The 10,166-nt window shown below is 32.9% G+C and overlaps 1 protein-coding gene across 1 annotated transcript; it reads right to left on the bottom strand.

Annotated features, from left to right (window-relative positions):
- Positions 1–963: 963 nt before the first annotated feature.
- Positions 964–5,079, bottom strand: NPQ4 (Chlorophyll A-B binding family protein). The gene is made up of 3 exons (XM_089799737.1): positions 4,670–5,079; positions 2,833–3,082; positions 964–1,344 (listed from the first exon to the last, which is right to left on the bottom strand). Exons 1-3 carry the CDS (start codon positions 5,024–5,026, stop codon positions 1,097–1,099), a joined length of 855 nt encoding a protein of 284 aa, XP_089655863.1. The 5' UTR covers positions 5,027–5,079; the 3' UTR covers positions 964–1,096.
- Positions 5,080–10,166: the final 5,087 nt, after the last annotated feature.

The following is a 10,166-nucleotide window of genomic DNA, read 5'->3' as shown; positions in this document are numbered from 1 at the left end:
TACTCATTGAGAGAACAATATGGTTGTAGTCACCATGTATCAAACACCATTCTCATTACTCACATGACATTTCATAGTAGAAAAGATGTGGTTCACCAAGCTATAGACATGTGGCTACTCCATAGCTTCTCAAAGTCATGGAAAAGGTACTTTTGAGTGACAATGAGATGGAAAATACCCCCAATCAGCTCTTCCTCATTCTTGTGTTCATGTTGTTAAAATTATAAAAGAATAAGTACAAAGGAAGCATCATGGTGTGGGAGTCAATAATACATATACATTGTCTATCACATAATTGAATAATCCCTTTGATAGATATTAGAATTATAAGAAATCTTTAAAAGTTTAATCATTTTTATGTATAATATTTTGAATAAAATTTTAGAAAGAAAATTTGAGACCATATTTTGTAACTAAAGCATGCTATGTCTTTTATTTACACATCAATATAAAATTATACCATTTATCAAATTTTTAATCAAACATAATTCTTAACATTATTAATTTATTTACTTAATATTTAAATATCTATATCAATAATTTTCTGTTGTGAGCACTTTATTTGAAATTAAATTAATATTGTGCTGATTATATTTTACTTTACTATTAGAATATTGCTTAATAAACAAAAACTCTTTATTATTGTGAAAATTATATTCTACTTACGAATAGAATATTACTTAATGAACAATACTCTTTATTATTGTGAAGATTAAAACTCATTATTATTGTGAAGATTATATTCCACTGTACTATTAGAATACTGCTATTCATGTATCTATTTCAATTATAGTCTATTGTGAATGCTCTATTTTGAAGTTATATTATTATCTATAAAGATTATATTCTACTGTGCTATTAGAATATTAGTTAATGAACAATGGTCTTTAAGTTTTTAAAACTCTGTTCACTACCCCAATCTATAAGATCACTAGCTTGACACATTCTTGACTAGTACCAAAATTTTACATACCAAATTTTATCCTTCTACTATTTGATCACACAAATGAAGTGCAAAAATGTCACTGAATTACTGTAGGAAAATAGCAAATTGGTGTTTCCCTAAGTGAAGAGTGTGAACGAAAGTGTATTGTGATTAATCTTCCTCATCCACATCAGTGACAAATTTGCCTGTCCCTGGATTCAAGGCAGCCACAAAGAAGAAGAGCACATTAAAAAGAACGAGTGGCTCTATTTCTGTCACTGGTATTCCTGTCTCAATGTTCAGCTGTGCCAAAGCTCCCTTCCCTGTTATTATCTCTCCAATCAGGGAGAAGGCTATCCCCAACTGTGCCAACCTCCCTACAAACAGCTCATTTGATTTTGTAAATCCAAACAAAGGCCCTGCATTCAGATCCCAATAAATGAATCAAAACGAGAGATGATGTGTTAGATTTTCTATTCTAAGAATAAATTTTAGACAATACTTCTTTGCAAAACTAGATAATAATCAACTCCCTATAACCTTTGTAAGTAATATTGTAAGAGAAAAATATGCATTAAGAATATGTATGACATGGTATAACCTTTGTAAGTAATATTATAAGAGACAAATATATTAGTACAGTTCATTTCTTTCAATTTCTGATAATATACCATTGAATGCAGTCGGGAATATATATATTTTTAATTTCAGAAACAATCCTTAGGAAACTTAAAAACATCAATTCAGATATACACGATTTTAGAAATATTCTTTCAAAAACTTCAATTAACTTGTTATTTTTTATCCGAGTTAATACTCAATATTAAAATTCAACTTCAGAGAGACTGTATGGAGAGAAAACCACAATTTAGCAGCTTAACTTACTAAGAAAGTATTGGTGTCGAATTAAATTCTACCATAACATATATATCTTAGTAAGAAGGAAATGACAGGCAGGCTGTCTGGTCAATTCTAAAATGTAAACCCCACCTAGATTACCACAGTTCTAGGGTTTCAATTCTTAGCAAAACGAAAGTGGCAGGCAGGCTGTCTGGTCAATTTAAGATGGCATGTTGGCTACCCAAGGAATTGTAGATATTGTTAGATGTTCATGCCTTACTTGACAGTCTGCCCCTGTATTTTCTAATAGAAATTGTAAACTTAATTAAATGATAAATCCTTAAAAATCACATTTGTGTGATTGTAAAATTTTCATTGATCATAAATTGAAGTATAAATCAACTAATGATTTTTTTATATTTATTAATAAAAACTTTTTAAAGGCTTTTTATATATTTATTAATAAAAGCTTTCTTGTGATATTGCTATCAGAATTCAATTGGGACTTTCCACGAGGTCACCCATCCTAAGACTATTCCAGCTCGAGCTTACTTAACTATGGAGTTTTCTCTATGGTGAAACTCACTCTGCTTTCAACTGTATTTGCTCTTAAAGGGGTTTTCTTATGAATGGTTCATAAGACACAATACTTGGTGAAGGTTTTGCTAATGCGGTTGCAAGCAGAGTGAGTTTAACCATGGAAGAACCTCTGTGGTTTAAGTGTGCTCAAGTTTGAATAATACTGGGATGGGTGACCACTTGAGAAGTCTAAGTGCTTCACCTCTGTGAATATCACCTAGATCTATTGAGTGCTAAGTGTTCTATTCATTGTCATCAAAGATGGGTTTGTGTTATCCAGTGCTCATGAAATACAAGTCAATGAATTTAACTCAAAAACTACACAACTGAATTTTAATAACAATATCACAATTTAACTTACTAAAATATTTTCTCCTACTTCTCAAAAGCTTTCTTAATCATTCAAACTCTTGGAATAATAACTACAAGCTAGAGGGGAGTTACTTTTAAACAAAAATTCCTTAGAGAAAAAGGGGAAAAAAATGCACCTCCTTCTTTGAGGCCAAGGGCAGATCTAAGGCCTTTCCCAGGAGCGATGACAGCCTTGTCAAAGCCAGTTGGTTCAACTGGGTCGTCGACGAATTTGCCTCTGTCTCCCAGGGCTCCTATTGCTCCCAGCAGTGTGAATAGAATGAAGAAAAGCAACAAAGGTTCTGCTTCGTATATGGGAATCCCTGTCTCCAAGTTTAACTGAGCTAGAATTCCCTTTCCTGTTATTGCCTCTCCCAATATGGATGCCTGTCTCATACAAAACATAAAATTATTATATCTCCAGGAGGACAAAATGCATACCCTCACATTTAGTTGGATTGTAAAACAACAAAATCTGTTCAAGACACTATAATGTAGAAGTGCTTACAGCTCTTTATATACTCTACGACATTTGGTAAGAATAGTATCTCTATACTTAGTTCACATCATTTCACATCTTTTGAAATTGATTCTAAATAGCTGGTTAGAGGACTTTGGAACACACATGCTTCAGGGCTTTAGTCTGTGAAGGTACCACAACTATATTAGACCAAAAGAAACCTTAGTAAAAGGACATGAACAAGAAAATGTTGTCTTCTCATTGATCTAATTTTTAATATCTAAATTAATTATGAAGTGTGAAATGGGTAATCTTCAGTCTTTGACTACTAGTAAAAGGGATTCATCCTAAATTAATTATGAAGTGTGAAATGGGTATTCTTCAGTCTTTGACTATTAGTAAAAGGGATTCGTTCTAAATTAATTATGAAGTGTGAAATGGATATTCTTTAAAAGGGATTCATTCTAAGACTAGGACTCCTATATGGATATCCATTTGGAAAACAACTAAACAGATGAAAAGTTCTCCATAATAAAAGTTAGAGAAGATTATAAGATAAACCCAAAAAAATGAAATTCACAATCTGTAGACAAATAGTATGAAACAGTAGTTCTAAGACTGGATTTAAAACAACACATTGATGATATAAAGCTGAACAATCTTCTATAACAATGCTGAAAGGCGGGGCAAAGACTTCTGGCTGGTTGTCTTCACCAGACAATCCTTAATAGCAAATCCTAGCTGTAAGAATTTGAACTAAAGTCTGGAGTTAGGATCTCGCAGTCTACGCATCTTAATCATACTAGTCCCAAGGCTCTTGATTAGGAAAAATGCATTGGTGATCTTGATTTTCTTGACCAGACAATCCTCACTAGCAAATTCTAGTTGTAAGAATTTGAACTAAATATTATCAGACTTCTAGTATTCATTTAAAATGTGTACTTTTTTTCTGAATTGGATTGAGTTAATTTTTTTTAGTATCAATATTTAGAATTACACTTTATAGTCAATCATCAAGATGAAGGAATGCTAGTATAAAAATTCATCCTAATAATGTGTCACAGAATGCGATCTGAAATATTAATGCTAAAAAAACTCACACAATTACACAACTGAACTAAAGTTTAGAATTACACAGCTTAACTGGTCCTAAGACTATACTAGAAGAAAAGATTGATAATATGAGGCAAAAACTTGTGCTCGATTGTCTTGACCAGACAATAGCAAATACTAGTAATTAAAATGTGAAGATTAATTCGGACTTGGGATCTAGCAGTTAATGCAGCTTAACCATGCTACTAGATCCTGACAATTGTGGTTCAAACATATCCAAACTTTCCTTAAAAACACAAACCACAACCTCACCCAAAACATACCAAGAAAAGGAAATCAATTGAAAACAAAATGTAGTTCAAACATACCCAAACTTGTCTTGAAAACACAAACCATGACCTCACCCAAAACATATCAAGCAAAGGAAATAAATCAAACAAAAGGGCATTAAAGAATCTTACAGCAAAGCCAATCATGGCTACTCTGCCAACGAACAATTCATTAGCCTTGGTAAACCCAATTCCTCCAGAAGTTCCAAAAAGACCATCCTCCACTTTGGGCTTCTCCACTGGCTTAACCGGAGCTCTCCCTCCTCTTTTAGGAGGATCAGAGGCCGGCTTGCTCTTTGAACGAAACAATGCCATAACCTTTACACTACTTTCTCTACCATATCTACTCCTTACAGGTACACTTATCTTTGAGCCTTGAATCTGAAAATGTAATGTGAGGCCTTTTGCACTTGGCAGTGAAGGCACCAGCTGCCTTCTGCTACTCACTGAACAAGCAACAGCTCTAGACATTAGAATGGACTGTGCCATCTTCACAACTCAAGTGCTCTCTCCGCTCCTCTTGCTTCTGTCTTCAATGTTTTCTTTGAGGTTTGGGAGAAAGGCTTCTTAAATTCCGGAGGAGTGTACTTAGCTCGGGTTAAGGATTTGGTGGAAGCAGGAAGAACCACGATCTTTAAGCATGTCCACCCACTTGTTTTTTTTTCTATCTCATTTATCCAAAGGCCTTTTGTTCATGTCATTAGAGCCTTACAATGCTCAGGTCGTGTGGCTTCAATTCAACCTTGGCTCTCAATTAATGTTTTTTAAAAGATAACATATAACATTTATGCAAACAAAACTCTGTGGGAGTAGGCTTATTAAGCTCAATTTTTTCCATGTATGGATTGATGACACCTGACATGATGTTGGGAGACGACACATAGATGGCAGGAGATGGGCTTCAAAAGTTTCGGTATTTAAGAGTTTGCAAGATATTTGAAGGGAATATGGCTAACCTATAGGATATGCTCTTGTAGATTTTCTCTTGTAAAGATAGTACCAAAGATTTAGAGATGGTAAAGAAACAAGGAGTGGGTTTTTGGAAACTGGGAAATAAAAAATTGTTAATTTGGGATAAAAAAAAGTTTACAAATTAGGGGGAGCAAACTTTAAATCTATTTTCTAAAAGTTTTCTTTCAATTATCAAATTTATATTATAATAATCAAATAATTGAGTAATGATATGTTACTTGATTCTTCTTCTATCGAAACTTCAAATTAGAATTATGATTTTGACAAATGTTCCAAGCAATTTTAACTCCCTTTCTCCTAAGAAAGAGTATAAATATAACTTTATAATAAGTGTTGAATAGAAAAACAAACTCATGAATGACATAAATCTTTGATAAAAAATTTAAATATAAAAATAAATATCAATCAATCATAATATTAATTTCTTTTTATATATTTAGACGTGTCATACTAAAATTTAAATGAACTAATGAATACTAATATTGGGGTGTGTGTCTCATATGTATGTATAAAGTTTAAAATAATTTTTACATATGAAGTGGATGAAATGTATGATGTATTATAGAAATGTGGAAATAAATAGTTTTTTTATAGAGCTAAATTAAGGTTATGATTTGTAGTATTATTATTGTGTTTAGTTTTATTTGACAACACTAAGGTAAATTGAAGGATACCCATCAATGAATTAAATCATTTGGGATTTAATAGATGAGGTAATTACTTGATTAACTTTCATATCATTGACATTGTTTATGTATGTTGTTATTTTGTTTCTCCATTATAAGGTTCCTTTTGAGCAATAATTTTACAAATTGGAAAAAATAACTAGAAGAGTAAAGATTAGGGCATTATTCATCTATAATATTTGGGCAGTGACAATTTTTACATCTATGTTTAACTCTCAAAGAATATTCTAAGAAACCTAATAATACAACAAGTCAACTATTTGTAGATAATGTAGCTTGTCTTCATGCATGAAATTTCTAGTTCCATCTTATAAGTGTCTCTTGTTAAAGATACTTGTGAGGGTAGAATTTAATTTATTTTGACAACTATATGCTTTTCCATTCTTAAATGATATAGGAGCTCAACTCAACTGCTACAAACATACTTTTAACAATTCCATTAGCATTTCTCTACAACTTGAGGTGTATGTAGAATAAGACCTTCCCAACCACTTCTACCATTAATTGTTGCTCTCATGTCCCTTTTTTCAAAAAGAGAGAAACTTGCTAAAAATAATTTGTCTTTCTTGTCGCAAATTTTATAATAACTCATGCTTATTTCTTTAGTGGTAATAGGCCAGTGGAGATGTAATTATGTACTAATTAGTCTTTATATTTATACGATCTAATATATTTCAAACTTTTCATAGATTGGCTGACATATCAAAGGAAACATAGGCACGAATAAATAAGCATAGGCAACACAATCTTGGCTTTAGTGGTTATTCCAAACTTGTCACACAAGTTGTAAGTATTAGAAATTGAAAAACTAAATGTAAATATTTATAAATTACAATCAATTTTATTTTGATGAAACATTGTAAGTAAAATGGACAATATAAATAAAAAATGCAAGGCATGGAGTTCCATAGAGCTCTCACAAAAGAGGATAAGAGGATTGGCTTCCAGTTTGGCTTTAAAGTTGTGCCTAAATAGAGACAAGTTGAGATTAGTGCCCAAGGTTCTAATGATGGATCTACACCTGTCCAGGTAAGTAAGATAAATAAAAAATTATAATCCCAAATTGAATACTTTACCAACTAGTTTAGTATCTCAATTATTCATTTCCTTCACTTATCTCATCTAAAGTGTCATCCTAATTTTCATGACATTGGAATGTAGTCTAAGAGTCTTGCTACACAATCTGTTGATGATGAAGTTTTGGATGTGCATCATAGTGGTGAAGGTATACATTTGGTATTCAAAATTATATGTGTAACAATGAGTACAAGTAAACATCTTAAATTGCTTGTGGTGTAGAAAAAAAATTAAATTGCAATTGGTGTTTGGATTAATGTAACATTTTGTATTGCAATACTAGTAGATCGAGAGGCGGACATCCATGAGCATGTTGAGGTTGAGGCCAAACAAAATGATGTGGTCAAAATAGGTAAATAATTCCAAAGTTATGTTCTTTAAGGGAATGAAATAATTGTTTTGATTAAGTAAAAGTAGGTTTTAAAAGACCCGAAACCTTTAACAAAGTATCAAGAAATTATAACAGTAGTACTTGAGTAGTCTAAGATGAAACACAAAAAGTCTAACAACATAGTACATGGACTAAAGGCTCCATAGAGATCAAATAAAAATAAAAATAGGAGGCCAACTATAAAAAAAGTTGAAAAAATAGCAAAAAGATAGCAAAAAGCCAGCACTCAGATAGCTACGTAGTTTGTGTTAGAATCTTTTAGAATAACTAAGAGGGGGGGGGGGGGGGGAGGGGGCGTGTGAATTAGTTACCCAAGGTCCAATGATGTCCAATGCAACTTATTCTACAAAACCTTAATGGCACATAACTGAAATATGTATGCAATTGAACATTAAACAATCATGAAAAGTAAACATGCATCACACCATAACACTAAGAATTTGATAACCCAGAAACCCTCTAGGAATAAGAAGGTAAAACTGGAGTGGGGATGATACCCACAAAATAATTGTGCAATGGATTTCTACCACTTCTGATGGTTTGCCTTGTTAAAGGCTACAACACATTGTTAAATGTGACCTTGTTAGAGGATTTCACTATACTATTAGGAATAGGCTTAGTCAAAGGACTTTGAAACATTCACTTCAAATGTCACCCTGTTATAGGATTTACAACATGGCTATTAAACCAACCTAAGTCCATAGGATTTATTCTAACTGTTACAATTGCTAGAGAGTAACAATAATGGCGTTTGATCTGATACAACTTACAACATATCTTGCAGATTACATATCACACTTCAGTTCAATCCTTTGCTTGGCTTTAATCACTTCAGTTCTGTCAGCTTGTCATCTCAAGCTTCATCACCTCGAGTCTTCTTACTCATTATACCAATGCAATCATATCTATGGTCACCTATCGAAGCAAAGTATCTGTTCTCTCTTCCACCTTAGCACCTTCTTCAACACTTCATGCTTTCATGCTTGACCATCTACTTTTCTTCGTGACCTTATGACTCCTTAAATAGAAATTTGGAATACCTTTTCTACTCGATTCTCCCTCTCCAACTTTAGGGTTTCAATAGATTAGGTAGGATACAATGTATCTATCCCATATCTTGCTCTTATCTAGAAACTTCGTCTAGAATCCAATTTTATTTGCCAAAAACATTTTACATAGTGTTCTGTGCCACCAGCTCATCATTCTTATCTTCTATATGATTCACAGAATTCTAGATAACTACCATGTCAGCTCAGATCTAGTGAATCTTCGATTTTCAAAATAATGTAGCAACTTAGCATTATTGATTTACTGATGCTCGACATCTTCTATGTTACTCGACCCTTGCATCTTGCTCGACAACTGTATCTTCACTCAACACCTATTTCTTGCTCGGTACCTGAAGACTTCTCGGCACTTGAAGATCACTCGGCACTTGATCTTCATTCGGCACACACTAAAATTGAACTTGCTTGGCTTCAACTGAGAATCTGTTCGACACTAACTAGAACTCTTTACATCATGTGTCTTAGTGTGTCCATCCTCTGTGTCTTAGAGTATGTCATCAATATACTATTTCATCAATGGCTTAGCTGATCCTTATACTTCATTACAACATCATAACTTCAACCTTTCTCTAGGTAATCTAGTTACATCTTATTGATTGCTACGTCCTTGTCAATCAACCAATTGATAGTATTTGGGTCACTAAAGCAATTGTCATTCCTGCAAGTAGCAAGTTTGACATCAATGACAAAAAAATGATTGAAAACATTCTTTACTAGTTCCATTACTCTTCATTCATGAGCTTTTCAATCATTTCCAACAATCTCCCTCTTTGGCATTGATGGCAAACCAAACTGATCAATTGATCAACTTAGTTACCACCAAAATTATATATGTTTTCTGCTACTTTCTGCTTCCTTCTTGACTGCTACATCCTTTCCTACTGATCGCATATATCTCCATATCTTTACCTTTCAGTTTCTCATAAATCTCCCTCTTTCATATATAAATCTCCTTCTTACTTTGTATTGATTAGATATCTCCCTCTTTGACATAAATGCCAAATATGTAGCATCTTTAACATGCAAAATATAAGCTTTGCATCTCATGTATTCTCCCTCTGTCACCATGCTTGTGACTAATTTTGAATTCCTGCTCCTTCTGTCATCCTCTGCATCATTCTTATGATATTTTAATGATTTGTTCCTATTGATGCAGGGTAGCCTCTAAGATATTCATAAGCATCCTTAGGCAATTGTTTGGTGAAGATATCTGCAGTTTGTTCCTTTGTGTGAATGTACTCCATCTTCACTTGTTTGTCTTCTACCAATTCTTTGACATAGTGATACTTGATTGCAATATGCTTGGTTTTTGCATGCATTACTGGATTCTTGGATATGTTTATAGCACTTGTATTATCACAATACAATATCACAGGTTTGATTACCTCTTCTTTCATTCCTTTCAATAGATGTGTGAGCCACACAATGTTTGTGCA

Source organism: Cupressus sempervirens, chromosome 9 (assembly GCF_028749045.1).
Source record: "Cupressus sempervirens isolate cs-2001-9-10 chromosome 9, ASM2874904v1, whole genome shotgun sequence".
Taxonomy (NCBI): domain Eukaryota; kingdom Viridiplantae; phylum Streptophyta; class Pinopsida; order Cupressales; family Cupressaceae; genus Cupressus; species Cupressus sempervirens.
The sequence above is the reverse complement of the archived record's forward strand: the minus strand, read 5'-3'. Positions and strand labels throughout refer to the sequence as shown.

What these genes read in the sequence shown, in the direction of transcription:
- NPQ4 (XM_089799737.1), bottom strand. Translation starts at nt 5,026, where the DNA reads ATGGCACAGTCCATTCTAATGTCTAGAGCTGTTGCTTGTTCAGTGAGT. An exon ending in TAGCCATGATTGGCTTTGCT is followed by an intron (nt 3,083 to 4,669) that starts GTAAGATTCTTT and finishes TGTATGAGACAG; the next exon opens with GCATCCATATTGGGAGAGGC. An exon ending in CCTTGGCCTCAAAGAAGGAG is followed by an intron (nt 1,345 to 2,832) that starts GTGCATTTTTTT and finishes ATCTGAATGCAG; the next exon opens with GGCCTTTGTTTGGATTTACA.